General features: G+C 40.7%; 3 protein-coding genes across 3 annotated transcripts; 2 read left to right on the forward strand and 1 right to left on the reverse strand.

The window, feature by feature from the left end:
- Positions 1-1,044: 1,044 nt before the first annotated feature.
- Positions 1,045-6,942, forward strand: ei24 (EI24 autophagy associated transmembrane protein). The gene is made up of 11 exons (XM_083909875.1): positions 1,045-1,156; positions 2,510-2,646; positions 3,506-3,651; positions 4,109-4,169; positions 4,302-4,368; positions 4,466-4,590; positions 4,709-4,828; positions 4,926-5,037; positions 5,131-5,242; positions 5,558-5,632; positions 5,716-6,942. Exons 2-11 carry the CDS (start codon positions 2,605-2,607, stop codon positions 5,879-5,881), a joined length of 1,026 nt encoding a protein of 341 aa, XP_083766001.1. The 5' UTR covers positions 1,045-1,156; positions 2,510-2,604; the 3' UTR covers positions 5,882-6,942.
- Positions 6,943-7,270: 328 nt separating this feature from the next.
- On the forward strand, positions 7,271-15,477 carry stt3a (STT3 oligosaccharyltransferase complex catalytic subunit A). Its single transcript, XM_083910833.1, has 18 exons — positions 7,271-7,332; positions 8,279-8,399; positions 8,487-8,547; positions 8,642-8,763; positions 8,879-9,024; positions 10,317-10,407; positions 10,502-10,608; positions 10,686-10,850; positions 10,993-11,173; positions 11,248-11,403; positions 11,496-11,587; positions 11,673-11,828; positions 12,452-12,640; positions 12,758-12,874; positions 12,950-13,052; positions 13,658-13,846; positions 14,146-14,261; positions 14,944-15,477. Exons 2-18 carry the CDS (start codon positions 8,312-8,314, stop codon positions 14,980-14,982), a joined length of 2,118 nt encoding a protein of 705 aa, XP_083766959.1. The 5' UTR covers positions 7,271-7,332; positions 8,279-8,311; the 3' UTR covers positions 14,983-15,477.
- An 813-nt stretch (positions 15,478-16,290) lies between these two features.
- LOC310944742 (uncharacterized protein) lies at positions 16,291-18,611 on the reverse strand (the record flags this gene model as incomplete). The annotated part of the gene is made up of 6 exons (XM_083910551.1): positions 16,291-16,647; positions 16,749-17,004; positions 17,131-17,191; positions 17,279-17,600; positions 17,701-18,491; positions 18,570-18,611. The coding sequence occupies 6 exons, from the start codon at positions 18,609-18,611 to the stop codon at positions 16,389-16,391; spliced, it is 1,731 nt and encodes a 576-aa protein (XP_083766677.1). The 3' UTR covers positions 16,291-16,388.
- Between the last annotated feature and the right edge of the window lie 1,064 nt (positions 18,612-19,675).

The following is a 19,675-nucleotide window of genomic DNA, read 5'->3' on the forward strand; positions in this document are numbered from 1 at the left end:
GCTTTAGAATAACATATTACACATATTATGTCCATTTCTTCTCACTGTTACACAGCCTTTTCCAGCTGGAAAGTGAAAACCACTTACCGTACCGCAAATAATCAGGGAGCATGCTGCTCTACCGCTGTCGTCTTTGGCAATTCACTTCTCTGAACAAAGGATTTCAAACATCAAAGCCAAATAGGAACAAATACAAATGTATTGGTGGAGGCAGCACTGGATCAATAGTTGATTTTCTCTGTGGACTGAAAAAGGGGGGCTGCCTGGTCACAATATAGAGTGACGGACATTCTTATGACACCGTAAACTGAAACAGGTAAGATTTTAAGTCTTTAATCAAGACGGGAGTGTGTAACTTTTATAGATTTTTGTTGTCAATTATGTTATTTATTCTGCCTGTTTCTCAGATTGATTTTACTTTGCTTAAAGGTGTCATATGTAAGAATGTGGCCAAAAACGGTTACTACATTAAAATTCAAAATACAGAGGTCTTTTAGGTTTTGTTTTCTGACGTAACTGGCAACCCGTGGTTGCTCAGCAGCTGAGACTACTGACTGCAATGATTGGTAGACGGGGGTAGGTGGCGCCACATGCCAAAACATGATTTCAAAACATAAACATGATTTGCAGTCTGCAAAAAAAAATTTAATGCAATTATTTTGGCTGTACTGTTGTTGTTGGTGAGTTCAGTTTGTTATATGAACATTATTCCTGAGTCTCTGTGACATATTAGGAGGATTTTATGGCCAGTTGCTTTAGATTTATAACATTAATGCACCTTTAATGTTTTTTTTGTCTTTTTTATTCTGTTTCTATACTTTTTATCAGACCTGACTTGTGGCATATGTGTGTATACAGCAGCAGTGCAGGTGCAGGCAGGAACAAATATTATTATCCTATCAAACTACTGAATTACTGAGCATTTCAAGTAATAGAATCACAGTTTGAAAATGTCAACACCCTCAAACAAAAACATTGAACTGTCTCTTTAAGAATAGGAGGACTACACTTCCGGTTAGACGTCGAAGTTGGCGCTTGCGCAGTACGTTTTCCACGGCCCTGGCTGCTGGCTGTTGTGTTGTTGTTGTTTTAACGTTAAAGGGGCTGAAAGGAAAAAAATAACGAAGTTAATTATATCCCGAGCCTGTCGTATGAGGTAAGGAAGACGCCGCGTGTCGCTGTGTGCTGTTTCTCTGACTTCTGTCACTTGGCTCAGTGTTGTCATGTTGGAACAACAACTAAAATGTGTTGCTGAGCGTTACAGAACAGTTAGCTAGCAACACTAGCTGACAAGCTACCAGAGCAGAGCCATGAACAACCTAGCGAAAGTCTTGCCGTGTGGGAGCAGAGACTCTACGCTGACCAGACTCACTCCACACTCACGGTGTCCACACGTCATATTTGTAAAGGCCTTACTATTTCTCTGTGTGGCCAGGGAGAGGCAGCGAACACAGGTCACCCCTTTGAGCTAGCCACTGAGTCAGCTTTGCTAATGTGTCACAAAGAGACACTGACAGAAGAATATTTTTTACTTCCATCTCATTGTGAAACATGCTTAAAGGTTATAAGACTGCATATAGTCAGGTTTGATGCTGTTATTGTGTGACATTATCATGTAAGAAAATTCACAATAGCAGCAATAATAAAGCAGACAGCACCTTATCAGTTCATCCCTTATCTCAGTTAGTTCATAACTGCTAATAATTACACCAGATCCTGTTCGATTTTCTCTTGTCAGTGTTCATGAACCTGAAGGACTAGTGTATGTTCACTTTTTGGCTCACTTTTGAAAAATAACAAACCATAGTAATGTGATTGACAGTATAAGTTGTTTTGAGAGCAATTGCGTGCCTAACGTAGTAGTTTTTGTATTTTTCCTGCCATTCACAGATTGAGTAATAGTAGAGCAATGAAATTAACCTACAAACCTCAATTCCATTGAAATCATGGCTGTGTCGTGTCCTCTGGGCATCTGTGATGGTTTGGGCATGTGTTAGTGCCCACGACAGGAGTAACTTGCACATTTGTGAAGGCACCATTAATACCGATGGCTGCAACATAATGCTGCCATCCAAGCAACGTCTTTTTCAGGGACGTCCCTGATTATTTCAGCAAGACAATGAATGCCAAGCCACCTTCTGCTCGTGTTACAACAGCGTTGCTTCGTAATAATAAAGTGCGGGTACTAGACTGGCCTGCCTGTAGTGTTGTGCATGACAAAGTGACAATAAGACCAAAAAAAAGAGTTAATATTTGCAAAAACAACAACAAAGTTGATCCGTTTCAACCTTAAAGTTCTTGTATTTGTAGTGCATTCAATTGAATATAGGTCAAAGAATATACAAATCATTGTATTCTGTTTTTATATCACGCTGGACACAAATTAGATGCTGTGTACCTCACCACACTAGAGTGAGTAACTATGGATCTCAATTGAAAAAAAAAAATGTAAATTGCTAGATAAAGTCTCTTGTCCCAATGTTGTCTGTGTGGATTTGTGTGTTTGCAGGTTACTGGGTGAGCCCCTCCCTGCCATGAGAGCTGACCACAAGATCACCACCCCCCCCTCCTTCTGCAGTTGATGGATCTGCAGCTGGTCCAGAGATGACAGACAGCGTCAGGGCCTTCCTCCGCAATGTTGCGACGGTCAGCAGAGGCGCTCACAATAAAATTGATCCATTAATTTATAGTAGTGGATTTAATCAGTGGACACTCACTCTCAACTTAACATGTAATTGTAATATTTGTTGTTGTTTAGCCTCTTCATTTGTACAGCAGTTTTAAATTAAATGCTGCCTTTAAGGACTCTGTATGTATGTGTCATTGTGTCTGCACTTATTCAGCAAGGGCTCCCTGATCATACTTAGTGCTGGATAAGAATCTAATCTAAATATAAAAGTGATTCAAAGTTCTTCATAGTGTATGTGCTTTGAATAAGGGCAAATATTACAATCGGATATCAGAGTGGTCAGATAGTTATTAGTGAAGGACAAATGAAGATGGCTAAACCTGATTTTCTAAGTATTCTGTCAAACCTTATCATTGTGTGGCCTCAGCTTTGAATGTGAGCTTTCCGTTCTCCAAATAAGTCCAGAGATAACATTTGACTTTGGAACAGTTATCTCTTTTTTGACCCCAATAATGGAGCTTCTCTCTCAGCTACCAGCATAAAAGAGAGTAGAGCTTGTGGGGCTCTTCCATTAAATAGTAGGTGTCCAACAACTCACAATTCAGCCTCCATTATAGATGCATTGCTCATGTACCTGGCAATGATAGTAGACAGTTGCATGGAGAGAACTTGGGGGAGCAGTTTGCTAAATAACCGTTGCTTAACATTGTGTTAAACCTGCCATGAAATATTCCCCCCTCCCCCCCCAAAAAAAACATTTTTCAACTGAAGAAATTATTGTCCACACTGATATTGATAAAATATACCAATGTTGACCTGAAAACACTGACAGCTAACTTCCTGATCAATGTATCTCTCTTGCTCTGGGCTGCGTAGGGGATCAAGGACTCCATATTGGGGATCGGAACAATCTCTAAACTGGATACCCGCATTCAGCAGAAAAGGGAAGAGCAGCGGAGGAGAAGGGCGAGCGGGGCTCTGGCTCAGAGAAGAGCGCAGAGCGAGGAGCGCAAACCAGACAAGTATGCCTGAAAATAACAAGCTCTATATTTTGGTTGTGATGTTGATATTTATTGTCCATATAGTATACTGTTAAGAGTAATGTCTTCTGAAGGGCTTTATACGAATCTCACAGGTAGAACTTTCTGTCCCAGAAACTCTCTGTTCGATGTGTGCGTATCAATTGGTACATAAGGGATATTTTTGTTTCTGACTAACCAGTCAAGTTTGCATTTCAGAAGATCATATGATGATGAAAACTGTATACATTTGGAAAATACAATATATTGTTGTAGTCATAGTCATAGTTTGTGCGAGGACATGAACATTTGAAAGACCTAATTGGTAGCCGATACCACTAATATTCACAATGTGAAATAGCTTGAGTGTGGGCAGATATATGAGGTAAAACTAAAGTGAAACCACACTTTTCCTTTAGTAATCTACAGCGATGGTGACTGTCTTTTTTTCCTCCATCAGTGAGCCCAAAGTAGCCAGCAGGATTGTTCAGTGCTGTGCCTGGAATGGAGGAGTGTTCTGGGTGATATATTAAACCTATTATTAAAGCAAAACCTTATCTCTCTCACAGTATATAAAACTATATAGCTGTGTGCTAAATTTCAGTAATGACTGGTTTTTCATGCCTTGTATTATGCCCCTTTCTGCTTTCCAGCTCAGTCTGTTTCTCTTCTACCGAGTGTTTATCCCATTGCTGCAGACTCTCACAGCAAAGATCATCGGTATGTGTTGATGCTCTTGAACCTTGGGTGGATTCTCTCTTTCTCTCTAGTAGTAGGAAGCATTCAGAAAATCAGCTGTGTTTTTTTTTTTGTCCAGGTGACCCCTCCCTCCATGGCAGTGTGTGGTCCTGGTTAGAGTTCATCCTCACCTCCGTCTTCAGCGCTCTCTGGGTTCTCCCTTTGTTTGTCCTCAGCAAGATAGTCAACGCCATCTGGTTCCAGGTTAGGCCCTCTTCTGCTATGCTGATGCGTTTTAATGACTTAAAACACACAGTCTGTCCTTATAATGCAAAGCAAAATGCAATTTGATCATGTTTTCGTGTGCTTTGCTGTGTTGCAGGACATTGCCGACCTAGCATTTGAAGTGTCCGGCTGTAAAGCTCAGCCGTTCCCCAGCGTCAGTAAGATCATTGCGGACATGCTCTTTAACCTCCTCCTCCAGGCACTCTTTCTCATTCAGGTACATTCATACAAGACCAGAAGATCACTGTTATTTGTTTAGAGGAAAATAAGCAAAGTAAATTAAATTAAATGCATGTATTCTTGTGGTCTTCCAGGGTATGATTGTTAGCCTCTTTCCCATTGATGCCATTGGACAGATGGTTAGCCTCCTGCACATGTCTCTGCTCTACTCCCTCTACTGCTTTGAGTATCGCTGGTTCAACCACGGTGAGACACTGACATTATACCTTAAACCCAAAATAAATAATCTGGATTGAACGGTCAAGGCCAACAAAAAGTGTCTGTCTGTTGTTTTTAAAGGAATCGAGATGCACCAACGGCTGTCTAACATTGAGAGGAACTGGCCCTATTACTTCGGTTTTGGTTTACCAATGGCTCTGCTCACCGCTCTGCCCTCCTCATACTTCATCAGGTAACACCGTTATAATCTCCACTCATCTAATACTTCACTGTCCGGTTATTTGACATCATAAGGGAACATTAGTTGCAGCAATATTCAGAACCTTGAAACGGGAATACTTTTCGGACTACAGCAAAACTACTATATTTCCATTTAATAACAGTTTTCTGTTAAAATAAAATGTGTCTGTGACAATAATTAGTATTTTCTGCTAAAAGAACAAAATCTGACAAGTGAGAGAACCCCACTGAATAGAGATGACCACACAACACAAATACACCTTTAACAACGTCTTACGTCTCCTGTTTATCTTCCTTTTTTGTGTAGTGGCTGCTTGTTCTCCATCCTCTTTCCTCTATTCATCATTAGCGCTAATGAGGCTAAGACACCAACTAAGCTGTAGTGAGTATAACAAAACGATATACATATTTTTTAATCTGTCATTTTAGCACACGAGTCACTGATTATCACGTTCACTCCTGCAGCCACTTCCAGCTGCGTCTCTTCTCCCTGGTCGTGCTGATCAGCAACAAGCTTTTCCATAAAACGGTCCACCTGCAGTCCTCGCTGTCGTCATCTACCTCCTCAGAGAGGCTCTCCTCCCCCCACACATCCCCCACCCGCCAGAGACTCCTCGTGCCCACCCAGTAACGGATCCACGTCCAAGGAGATGAGGAGTAGCTTCACTCAACGTGGAAAGAAAAAAAAAGAAAAGGAAGTGATTCTTCCAGAAGGATTCCCCTTAATGAAGACGACGATGTGGCTTAGGACGAAGGGTCTCTGTGTTTTTATCTGATCTATGGCCCTCTGGTCATTCATTTGTAAAAAAAAAATAAAAAATGACTGCCCTGTGCCTCACACTCAAAAAACACATTATATACTCAGCTCTAGGCTTTTTTGTCCTGTGGGTTTACGTTCATTATTTCTTGGACAATGTGCCATTTGAGTGGATCTCCTTTAGTAAATCACAGCACAATAAATCGTTGAGGTTTATTATGCTTCGACAAACTTGTGACTAAAGGATTTCGATGTGCTTTCTTTGCTTTCCAAAGCATCGCACACTTGTTTTACCCATAATACATGATTTCTTTTCTTGACAAGTCATATCCCCTCCTCATGTGTCCTAATGGGTGTCTCTCATAAATGACGGTGCCCCAGCAGTTCCAGGAATGATCTTAAATGGTTATAAAGAGGAGGGGGGTTTATTTTATTTTTATATTTAGGAGCTGCTATCATACAGACAGATGACATTAGTATTAGAAATCAAATGTTCCACCCGTTTGTGTGTTGACGGAAGGTTTGTCTGGTGCCTCGTCCCAAATTCAGATGTCGCTCCACTGTCTGAGGAGATGTGCATTTTGTAAAGGACAAGGTGACACCCAGCAAAGTTCAAGCTGCAACAGTGTTTTAGAAAGGGATAGGTGAGATAACACTGCCAAACTGCAATATTTATGTTTTGTTATGTTCACTTCAACATTTGCAATGCTAAGATGTGTAGTCGATAAATAAACACAAACGTTCTGAATGAAGCAGAAACCCTCCACTATGTGTCAGCCCACTTAGCAAGTTTTTACTCACTCACTCATCGGAGGGGAGGGATCTTAAGTTTGAAATGGTGTGCAATTATTCTATGAGAAACACAGTGTTTGTGCAGACTGATATTTGTGAGTGAGGTTTTGTAAAAGTTATGCGTCTAATTTCAATAAAGTTGATCTGTAATCGAGACTTGGCTTTTGGCTGTGTTCAGGGATTTGCAACTATTTCATTAACACAGTCTTTCCAGTCCAGTTGACGAGATGTCCAGCTGGTGGCGCTGCGTAGCCGCCAGAAATGGGCTTCTCAAAGCACTTTTCTTGGGAGTGAGAGTTTTCAACCGACAGGGGGCGACACGCTTTCCTTCCTCACTAAGGACACGTCACTACACCACAGCAGCAAGGTAGACGACCACATTTGAGGAGCAGCCAATGAACCAATCAGATTTGTGTAGCGTCGCTGTTGACTGAAGCTCGACCAATAAACGCGCGCGCTGGCGCGACAGGGGCGGGACTAGCTGACGGTGAAGGTTGTGTGTGAAAAGTGTATGACTAACAGGAGAAGAGCGGGTGAGTCTTAATGAACATTAACATTTAAACATGTGCTTGTACTCAGAAACAAGCGGGTTTTGTATTTTGGGATGTTGTTCTGCCGGCGAGTGTTAAATTAACACCGGTATTTACAAAATACGCCGGGGACGAGGGTGTTCATTGTACAGCAGCTAGCAGGTTAGCCTCACTAGCTACTTACACACTTCTAGCTGGATGGAAGCAGCATCACCACAAACCGGCCTGGTGCTGACGAGCTAAAAGATGCTGCTGTTGAATCTGTGGAACAATGTGTTTTGTGTAAACTGTGGTGTGTCAAGTCGTATATAGCTAACATAAACTAGCTGCTGTTTTCTGGCTCTGTGGTGTTGGAAAAACACCAAAGCTGATACTGTCAGTGTTCGCTCTTAAAAGGTGCTGCATTCAAATGAGTTGTGGTGGGCTGTGTCGAGATATAGTGGTTTTGTTTTCAATGAGCAAACACTTTTTTAATGGTTAAAACTGAAGATGACTGGCTCAGGTCCATGCAGGAGTTATCTGTAGTAGGAGCTTCCTGGTTCCTGACGCCACTTCATAGTGCGTGGCCTTATCTGGTTGGGCTGGACATGGAAGTTGACTCTTCAGATCTGAAATGCTTTAGTTTGTCTTCTGCAAATTTAGCATGTTGAAAAGGGGACAATGTAATTAAGAAATGCACCAAAAAAAACGAACTGTTGCAGGGCTGCAACTTCATAATCGATGAATCTATTATTTTCTGGATTAATCAAGTACTTGTTTGGTCCATAAAATATTGATCATTATTCACTTATATTTTTTTTGTCCAAAAAAAAATCATAAAGCAAAAAAACACACACACAATGGTTGGCCAAATTATTTTCTTATTTTGTATCTTGTGGGTAACATAAATAGTTTTTAAAGGGCATATAAGCATGTATTGGAGCTTCAGTGTCTCTCTCCCTCTCTTCAGGTAGTACGGTGAGCTGTCCCTAACCTTACCAAAATGACCAAGCTGGGCTTTTTGCGGCTGTCCTATGAGAAACAGGACACGCTGCTGAAGCTGCTCATCCTGTCCATGGCTGCTGTCCTCTGTAAGTGTATCTCTGCATATGACACACACCTGTATATCCTAACTGGTTCATAAGAGTAAATGTAACACCTTGATTTATTTTTTTCAGCATTCTCCACCCGACTGTTCTCTGTCTTGAGGTTTGAAAGTGTCATCCATGAGTTTGATCCGTAAGTGTTGCACTAGTCTCGATAACCTACAGTATATTGGATGATTTCCATCCACAAAGTTATGTTTTAATTTTGCCATTTGTCTCATCTCCAGATACTTCAACTACCGTACCACCCGCTTCCTGGCAGAGGAAGGATTTTATAAGTTTCACAACTGGTTTGATGATAGGGCATGGTATCCTCTGGGGAGGATCATTGGTGGCACCATCTATCCAGGTAAGAATCTAAAGAACTTTTGTAATGGTTGTTACATTTGGTTAAAAATGTGACAATTCAATAGGCCTTTTAAAGTCTGCATACTCATATGTATTTGTATTTTTTCCCTCACCAGGACTGATGATCACATCTGCCGTCCTGTATCATGTCCTACATTTTTTTCACATCACCATCGACATCCGTAACGTTTGCGTCTTCCTGGCTCCTTTGTTCTCCTCCTTCACTGCCTTAGTTACCTACCACTTCACCAAGGAGCTGAAGGTAAAGCACAGCTTGCAATCCTCCATGTACAATATTATTCAATATAATATAACATAATATAGGGGTGGGCAGTTATTATAGTGGCCAACCACACAATAATGTGTGTTGACGTCCTTCACTTGCATCCAGACTAAAGGTGCAAGGTTTTTTCATGGCTGAGGTTAGCAAGTGCATGGCAATTGAGACCTAAAATTTTTGAAACGCAACATATTGTTCCGTTCATTTATATCCCTGATTCAGAAAACTTTATTTATTATTATTATTATTATTATTATTATTATTAATAATAATAATAATAATAATAATAATTACATTTCTAGAGTGATTTTCTATATCCTCAAGGGGCGATTCAAGGGCAAAGAGCGCCACATTGAGGGACACAACAAAGCACACCGAAACTGCAGCTCTCTCTCACACACACACACACACACACACACACACGCACACACACACGGACTAACTGCTGATTTGTTTGACCCTTTTCTTCACACACAGCAAATTAGACTATTAATTGATAATGCTCAGAACGATGTCATAGTATTTTTCTGCAATGAGTGACTCGGTTTGCACTATTGCAGGTGGGGTGACTGACAGACAATATACTCACTCGACTAGACCGTACTACACCATTGTAGTATAGTCGTTTCACATTTTAAACAGAGTTATTGAATAAGGTCTGACTTGAAATTGCCTTTCATTTAGCTTATTATGCATTTCTATGCTGCCCTGTATGCGAAAATGGTCAGGTTTTCCCCTGTTTATTATCTAATCAGGGAAGCAATTTCACCATTTAATATACATGTGTGTTTACATTTGTATTTCAAATTAAGACAAACATTTACCTTCGACTTGTACTTGTTTCCAACCGTGGTTTCCAACCCTTAAAATTTAGGGGATAGAAGTGTAATTCTGGCCACGATTAAATCTCTTAATCAAAGGTTGTATGCCCAGGTCCGTGAGCAAGGGGAGAAAGAACTCTGAAGTGCGCAAATGTACATACCCAAGAGAAAATATCCCATCATATATTGTTACCTCAAGGTGTTTCAAAATATACTGCAAAATAATATAATTTGATCTGATGTTGGTTTGCGTTCAGGAGCAGTTTGGACTCATTCATTTGAATCCTTAAATTCCCACAATGCCACTCAGTAATGTCTTACACCAGGCTCTTGACTACATCCCTCAAATGCTACACAGATTTGCTTCAAAAAACCTGATGCACATGTTATACGACATCATATGTCAGCTAGTTTCCAAATGAGCTTGTACTCAGTAGTTGTTTGTCTCTGTAGGATGCGGGTGCTGGGCTCCTGGCTGCTGCCATGATCGCTGTGGTTCCTGGTTACATCTCTCGATCTGTCGCTGGCTCATATGATAATGAAGGTACACATAAATACATGGTGTGCATAACAACGCTATTCATAGAAAATGTCTGGCAAGGAGTCTTAATCTAATCCGTTGATGCTGTCCTACTTAGGTATTGCCATCTTCTGCATGCTGTTGACCTATTACATGTGGATCAAGGCTGTGAAAACAGGCTCCGTCTACTGGTCGTCCATGTGTGCTCTGGCATACTTCTACATGGTGAGGACACCAACATGTTTTCTTATTTAATATGCAGAGTTAGGAAGGGTAATGACCAAGTGTTTGTGTGTGTGTAGGTTTCCTCTTGGGGTGGCTACGTTTTCCTGATCAACCTCATCCCTCTCCATGTCCTGGTGTTGATGCTCACAGGCCGATTCTCTCACCGCATATATGTAGCTTACTGCACAGTCTATTGCCTGGGCACCATCCTCTCCATGCAGATCTCTTTTGTTGGTTTCCAGGTAAGTTCCCAGTTAGCTTGGTTCTTGTGCCTTAGCTTGCAGAACAAATTCCTGAATTAAACATCATCAAGCCCAAAGAAATGAAAAGGAATGTCATTGTCACGTGACGGCTCGCCTCTCTTTCTCTCCTCTCGTCCATTAGCCAGTGCAGTCATCAGAGCACATGGCAGCCTTTGGTATGTTTGGCCTGTGCCAGATTCATGCCTTTGTGGACTACCTGCGCAGCAAACTCAATGCCCAGCAGTTTGAGGTGTTGTTCAAGAGCGTCATATCCCTGGTGGGCTTCGTCCTGCTGTCTGTGGGAACTGTTCTCATGTTGACAGGTAAGAGGAGAAACGAGGAATTTCATTTTTTTTGCTTTGGACTGTGTCTGATGACCCAAACTCTGTTCACTCAGGTAAGATCTCTCCCTGGACTGGCCGTTTCTACTCCCTGCTGGACCCCTCCTATGCCAAGAACAACATCCCCATTATTGCTTCCGTCTCTGAGCATCAGCCCACCACCTGGTCCTCGTACTACTTTGACCTCCAGCTGCTCGTCTTCATGTTCCCAGGCAAGCATGCACTCCACATAAACACTATATACACATTTATATTATTGTATACTTGTTGGGTTTTGATTCACATCATTTTTTCCCCCATATAGTTGGCCTCTACTACTGTTTTAACAACTTATCTGACGCCAGGATCTTTATCATCATGTATGGAGTGACCAGCATGTACTTCTCAGCTGTCATGGTATGTTCTTTATTACATGGCATATGTGAAATTGCTTCTCAGAGAACATTTGTTTATTTATTTATTTTTTTTCCCACCTCGTCAGGTGCGTCTGATGTTGGTGCTGGCCCCAGTCATGTGCATCCTGTCAGGCATCGGTGTGTCCCAGGTACTAACCACGTACATGAAGAATCTGGACGTGAGCCGACCAGACAAGAAGAGCAAGAAACAGCAGGACTCCACCTACCCCATCAAGAATGAGGTAAGCGGTCAAAGAGGCGGGTTCTTACTTTTGTGTATTGATTGTGTATAAGATGAATGCAGTGTTCATGTTACTATTTAGCCAAGGAGATAATAATACAGCTGTATTACACTGTGTTTTACTTGTTCTTTTTTATGGTATCAAGTCAGGATTTACATTATATTTTATTATATTATATTACATATTACTGTGCAATATTAATTTAACAATTTAACAACAAATTAACTCTTGTTTCTAGAAGTAATTAGTTTTGAATATACTCGTAGTGAAGCACTTAATCTTTTGACCACTGGGTGGCAGGAGACATTGAAGAAATAATTAAAGATTTAGTCTTTATTGCTGTCAGTAAATAACATCTTTGCAAATAACATTTTTGCAATACTATGGAAAAAAAACTTGAACAATAATCAAGAAAAGAGTCTTTCTTAAGGGCTTAAAGGCACACAAAAAAACAAATAAATAACAGAACAGAACACTTAAATAAACCCTAATTTCACCCAGACTGAATATATTTGACAAAATAAATGAAAAATATTCATTTGGTCCTCTTTTTCTTTTACCTCTGCGTTGTAAGAGCCAGACAGACCTAACTTTTATAACTTCTTGTGTTCTGTACTCTCCAGGTTGCCAGTGGGATGATTCTGGTCATGGCCTTTTTCCTCATCACATACACCTTCCACTCTACCTGGGTAACCAGCGAGGCCTACTCCTCTCCCTCAATCGTCTTGTCTGCCCGTGGCGGTGACGGCAGCCGCATCATCTTCGACGACTTCAGAGAGGCTTACTACTGGCTCCGCCACAACACACCTGAGGTCAGTCATGGCCACACAAACAAAGGACTAAATTGTGTCATGATTTACAAAAGTTATGGGCTAGTAGGTTAGGGTTTGCTTCCATTTAGTTACCCGAGTCTGTTTTTATGTTCCCAGGATGCCAAAGTCATGTCATGGTGGGATTATGGGTATCAGATAACAGCCATGGCCAATCGAACCATTCTAGTGGACAACAACACGTGGAACAACACTCACATCTCCAGAGTTGGACAGGTGAGCTGCGCAACATTCAAGGTACTTGCATTTTATAAAGTGATAGCGGCAGTGTTGACAGAACTGTTTGTTTAGGCCATGGCGTCAACAGAAGAGCGGGCCTATGAGATCATGAGGGAGCTGGACGTGAGTTATGTCCTGGTTATCTTCGGAGGTCTGACGGGTTATTCCTCAGATGGTAAGTACCAAGTGTAATTAGGTCAGAGAGCCATAATATTAAAACCAGGTATCTGCTACCATTATCTTGAATGTTCCAGTAGTTTGAGCACGTGTTGGTCAAAATGTCAAAAAATTCATAAATCGGTTGAGTGAGAAGAACTGTGAGCTGTCCTGTCTTATTTTATTGAACATGCTGGGGATGCTCATATAATTGTTGGCTGGTGATGACCTGTGGCCTCCCAAGATGATGCGGAGTCGAGTTGAGCAAACTGTGCTGGGTTATAGACTCTAATGGCGACATACGGCCTTCTTTAAATACTTAAATACAGTTTCTCCACCATGTCTCTGTGTGTGTGATCCAGTTCCACATGGATTTTCAATCAAAATAAAATGTGTGGCAGCTATACAATATAGGTTATTAAACAAATAACAGCAACTATTGCGATACACAATAATGTCTACTGTTGGCCCAAGCCTAATGTGTATTATTTCTGCCACTCTGTTGATATACCTTGCTATGTATTCATCTTACAAATGATTTTGTTCCTTTAGAAGCAAGTTGACCAAACTGTTATTACCTTAATTCTTCACAAAAGAACCTTAATCGATCTCTGTTCATCGCAGACATCAATAAGTTTTTGTGGATGGTTCGTATCGGAGGGAGCACAGACACGGGCAAACACATCAAGGAGCACGACTACTACACTCCCACCGGGGAGTTCAGAGTGGATCGCGAAGGCTCCCCTGTGCTGCTCAACTGCCTCATGTACAAGATGTGCTACTACCGCTTCGGCCAGGTCTACACAGAGGCCAGTAAGTAACTGGAACCAGGTTTTTTTTTTCTCCTCAAAGTCTAAGATTTATAGAGAATGACACAAATATCTGCTTTTAGCCAGCTTGTTATACATCAGGCTCTCCTAAGGCCTTTGCATTAAGTGCGCATAAATTAGTAATTTTTAGGGCTATGAAAAACAATTTTTATTTGAATTCTTTAATAATTATACTGACATACTTATAAGGGTTTTATATTTGGCAAAATACCTGCCTAAATGTTATATGATGGACCTTTATTGAAGTGAGTCTCAATTCTGTGTTGTAATTGTTCTGTGCAGAGCGTCCACCTGGTTATGACAGAGTGAGAAATGCTGAGATTGGCAACAAAGACTTTGAGCTGGATGTGTTGGAGGAGGCCTACACAACAGAGCACTGGCTGGTCAGGATATACAAGGTAAACCCTATTGTTTTGGGGCAAATGTTTTTCATTCAATAGAAATAACATTCATGTTTATATATATATATAAAAACATGAATGTGTGTATATATATATATATATATATATATATATATATGAATGATGATAAAACGCATATGTGCACATCTTGGCAAAAGAAAACATCAGTTGTAGGCAGCATTTCATGCTATACACAGGATTTATCAACAAAAGATCCTCCTTAACAAACTGACTTTGACAAATGGCGGTCAGCTTTTAGATCTCAAAGCTATTAAGGAGCGGGTGGAAGTGTCTAAATATAGAGTGGCTGAATAAATATACGTATTTTATAAAGTAGCCGAGCATGTACACCCGTTCTCTGCGGTCATGTACAGAATATCAAGGCGGACTTAGAGTTTTCTGTTTTGAGATCACATATCCAGACTTACTTCAGGCTTTTGGCGCTTTTCCAATATCAGTTCGAGCTGGACTTGGCTCTTCTCTACTCGGTTTGGTATCACTTCGTTTTTCATGACTATAGAAGCTCCGAATGTTGTCTGCGTCGTCATATCACACCTGCATGAAACTACCGTGACGTTATTTTCAACCCGACACAAACTAGTGCTGGGATCTGTAAAAACATTCTTCCATTAAAAAAAAGATCTCTGGACTTTTCTAACTTCTTCCTTTCACATTGCAGGTGAAAGATCTGGATAACCGAGGTCTTTCAAGAACATAAATGGTCAGATGACAGTGAACGAGAGCCTTTTAGCGCACAGCACTGAACACCTTCCCCTGTGGTCTGCAGATGAGTGAGAAAGGAAAAAAAAGAGTACTTTTTATACTTTTTGTTTTGGGGGGAAGAAAGTTGCATCAAAGAGATTTTTTTTTTTTTGTGGATGATTTTCTTTTTTTATTTTGTTATAATGAAATGTCTCATCTGGGATCAGAGGAAGCAAGTGTCTAAACATCCAGTCTGATGTCCGGAGTTTTCCATGGTGGTCAAAAGAATCCAGTGTTCATTTGAGAAGTGAAGATTTTTACAGTCTGTTCAAATAAAGTGGGAAGAAACGGGAAGAAAATGGTGAGTTGTTTTTCTTCTCATTCTGCGGCTCTGTCAGAACCAGTGCTGTGTTGTCATAATCCAATTCCCTTTGTGGAAAATACAATCGATTTCCTGTTCTTTGTTATGGAAATGAAATAATGGAGTTCCTTTGTACTATAAATCAAAGCAATGCTCAAATGTAGATGGTGTCTTTTTTTTCTTGAAATCACCATTAAACTGTGCAATCGGTGCAATCACATTAGTTTTTAATTCCAGCTTTATTTTGAAGATTTGGTAGGAACAATATCAAGTCTGATATGAGCTTCTATTTTTATCAGGTCATGACTTAAACGTCCACAAAACTGAAAATTACAGATGCAGTTTCATACTGTGTTTTCCACAGCCAGCAGTGTGCTGCAGTAAACTGTGACTGGGCTGTTGCGGGATCAGTTGTCAGTTCCATATTTGTAGGTTTATAGCAGTGTGCTTATATCTGGGTGATTCAATAACATCAGATTTATTATTTTAATTTTTTAAACTACCCATGCTACCAAACATTTTAATATTTCAATGTTTAAGACTTGGCCTAAAATTGAGACTATAAGACCCTGTTAAATCCCTGAGGACATTATAAAATCTGCAGTCAAAAACTATAGAAAAATCAAGGTCAACTTACATTCTACCGGCAGTTTGTGGCAAATAAAGGATTTTATACTGTCGGTACTGTCAGCTGCTGTATGAAATCAGATTTTTTTTTTTTGACTTATTTAATATGCACCATATATAGTCGACACTCAAATAATTGACTCCAATAACACAATCATCTAAGATCAGAACCTTCTTTTATTGTAGTGCATTAGGCAATACATGTTCACAACGCATAAAAGTCAATACATACAGAACGGAACATTAAAATACATTCAGAACAGACAAGACTTATTTTCACCCCAGAACAAACATTTAAATGATTGTTAATATTTAAGGAGGTGCAGATTAGTAAAAACATCTAATCTTTGTGTAAAGTGTCCAATAGCCTCCGGCTTGTATCACTGAAGCCGTTATTTATTCATTTATTTACATGACCCGATATTCAGAGCTCCTTACACTCGCGGCTCATCCGGCAGATCTTCCAGAAGCGCCAGGTTTTTTCTGTAAATATAGGCGTTGGGGTCGTCGTCCAGCTTCACCAGCTCGGCCAGCGACGACACGCACGGGTCGTGGTCGACCAGCATCGTCGGCATACGGGACGATTTGCGGTGGATGCGCGTGGAGCGACGCACCGGTGTCAGAAACTTCAGGTCTTTGATTTTGCTCTTCCTCCTTGACGTGCTGACTTCACCTTCCATCGTCTTCTTGACGCTAAATGCAAAATATTTAAAGAATAAAAAAAACAGTTTAATTTGAAAAGTAATACATTTTGGCAGAATTTTGGAATAGAATAATCCGGCAAGTGTCCTCACCTTTGCAGATATGGAGTCGTTTTCACACTGTATTTCACGACCGAAGCGTCATCCACCTCTGGTGTGATCTCCGTGACATCATCACTGTCATTTTCTTCTTCCTCATCATTTTCTTTTTCATCATCATCATCCGACTCCATCACATTTTCATCACTCTCCTCTGCGTCACTCGCCACCTCCTCTTTTTTCTGTACTTCATTTGGTTTGCTGTCCTCCATTTCAACACCATTGCACTCATCTGGCTCCTGTGTAACTTCTTGAGGACCAAAAAAAGTACATGTGTAAGCTTATAAATCTGAGAAAAGTGCCATTTTCAAGTTAACCAATACCTGAATAATCAAGTAAAACGTGTTAGTTGTAGAACAAGCGAAGCTAAACTTACCGTCGCTGCAATTGGACGGCGTCGCCATTGCCTCCAAAACTTGACACAAGTTCACAACAATCTGTCAAAAAACAAAGAAAAGAACCCAGTGTTTACATTTGGACAGTGATGGATTTATGAACAAGAGAAACTCTGCCAGTTTACTTACATCATCCACTCCGCCCTCGTCATCACCAAACACATCTCCAGAGCTTTCAAGCAGCTCTACTGTAGTGTTGTTAAACACTGGAGTTTGAATGCCTGTTGTTAATACTGCTTCCTGTGTATCTGCACAGTCTTCAGCCTTGCATGCTTCCTGTCTGGGTTCTGGTTCAGGTTTGGACTGCAAAGCGGGCAGAGCCTCGGCACGAGACTGAGATCTGAGATCAGCTCTAGGCTTAGAGACTCTGGTGTTTGCAGGTGCTGCTGCCGTCATGGCTGGCCTCTTCCTCGTCTTGCCCTTAGCAGCCAACCAATCAGCCAGTTTTTTTCTGCAGACAAAACACACACAAACAATATATTTGGACTTTCCCGATGTACACAGTCAACAGTGAGTGAATGTGTCAGTGAAAAACTGTTAAAAAATGTTACCTTTTTTCCTCTTCAGTCTCCATGGTTAATCTGTACTGACTGAGGGAGCTTGTGACAGGAGGCTTGTTGACCCTTTTGTCCGTCACTGGAACCTTTGGCTTTGTGGTCAAAGTCCCACTTCCCTTGGTGACAGCCACAGCACGGTTTCTGGAGCTGATGCCGGTTAGTGTTGCAGACACGGTCCGAGCAGGAGGACGAGCGGAGTAGAATATGGCAGGAGGGAGACTGGTGACAGCAGGCTTGGCTACCTGAGCTGGTCTACTGGATGCAGACTTTAACATTGAGGGTGCAGGTCTTCTTGTGCCACACGGAGGCAGGTCAACAGATTTGGACCTTTGTTTGGAAACATTTCCAGCTCTTTGGTTTTCTGTTTTGGGATCTGGCCTGTCCAAACTGGTGCTCGACTTCCAAATGGATCCTATTTTGGACTGGACAATCTTGCCTTTGTACATACCAGGGGCCGCCTTGGATGACGGCACAGCAGCTGGTGGCTTTGGAGCTTCTGCAGCCATCTTCTTTTGCGTGATGGCCTGTTTTGCAATCAAGGCCTGACTATGAGTCCGTTGTGCTGTGGCAGAAACTCCTTTTTCAATTTTCTGGGCAGTTTTGACCTTTTTTGGAGGCTCACTGGACGTGGACCGTCCTGCCGTCTCTTTGAACTTGGCTTTAAGAGAACCATTCTTTGCCCCGGTGTCTTTTTCGTTCCTTTTCAGATGGAATGGAACAGATTTTACATCTCTTTTAATAAAGGACTTGCATCCATATGCAGGCTGGGCATTCTCCTTGTTTACCTGAAACATAATATGAACAGTTTAGTGTTAATGTTGCTTTATATTCAACTCTATGGTAACATTCAGCTAAATACTTACTTTATTGGTGCGATTTCGTTTTAAAACTGCGACGTTGTCCATTGTGTCGTGTCAAAACCCACTTGACCAAGTTGAGTTTTCTAGAAGAAGCACAAAAATAACGACAAATATGAAGAAACTGTGTCTCGATCATTGATCCCGTTACAGTTATAGATGCAACATAGTCAAATATTATTAATACTTGTGTTTTCCCATCTTCAAGTTTCATATTTAACCGATTTAGAAAGTGGGGGAAAAAAATAAACGTGTTCATTCACGTTAGCTAAAATGGAGGATTAACTGGGATACGGGTTAACTAATGTTGGCGGTTTGACGAAGCTAAGCGTTGTTTTTACATCTTAAGTAAAGTATAAACTACAGACTTACCGACTGGAGACGTTTATATGACAACACGGGCAGAAACTCCTCAGGACCGAAGCTCTGTAGCAAAAACAAGCCTCTCCTCTGTGTGACTGCGGAAAACTGCATTCAATTTGACTTGGCGCTGTTGAGCTCCAATTGGTCGAGATAGTATCGCGAGAGAACAGGGATGACCAATAGAGTGTCTTCAAATGAACAACGAGACTTGGAGAACACCAGCTCTCTTATTATGATCCCGGGAAATATTCATTCTTTCTGTTAGGAACGTTTGAAACTTCATGAATTCCACTATTACCGGTTCTCCTCCCCAGAGGAGTTACGCCCAAAACATTCCCAGCTGCACAAAGTTCATACTCACACACACACAGATGATGTTCATCGTTTTGTTTGTTTTTTTAATAATGTTTTATTTAATATTCATATGAAATAATACTAATATATGAAAAAAAAAAAAATTAACACATATATATGTATATAATGTATAGGTAACATCATGGGTTGACTGCACACAGTCAGTGTTTGTGTAGCTTCTATCTCAGATATATAGATAAATAAATATAGATATAATCTAGAAATAGAACTTTACTTCCTCATTGAACTGTATAAAATTTGTGAAGAAACAATACATCCTTCAATCACAATGCAGAATAAACATTATTATTACTATTATTATTTCTGTTGTTGTTACTGCTGCTATTAATTCTGTATTATATTTTATATACAGTATGTGATGTGGGTTCTGGAAT

The sequence above is a fragment of the Microchirus variegatus genome (assembly GCF_963457635.1).
Source record: "Microchirus variegatus genome assembly, chromosome: 2".
Classification (NCBI taxonomy): domain Eukaryota; kingdom Metazoa; phylum Chordata; class Actinopteri; order Pleuronectiformes; family Soleidae; genus Microchirus; species Microchirus variegatus.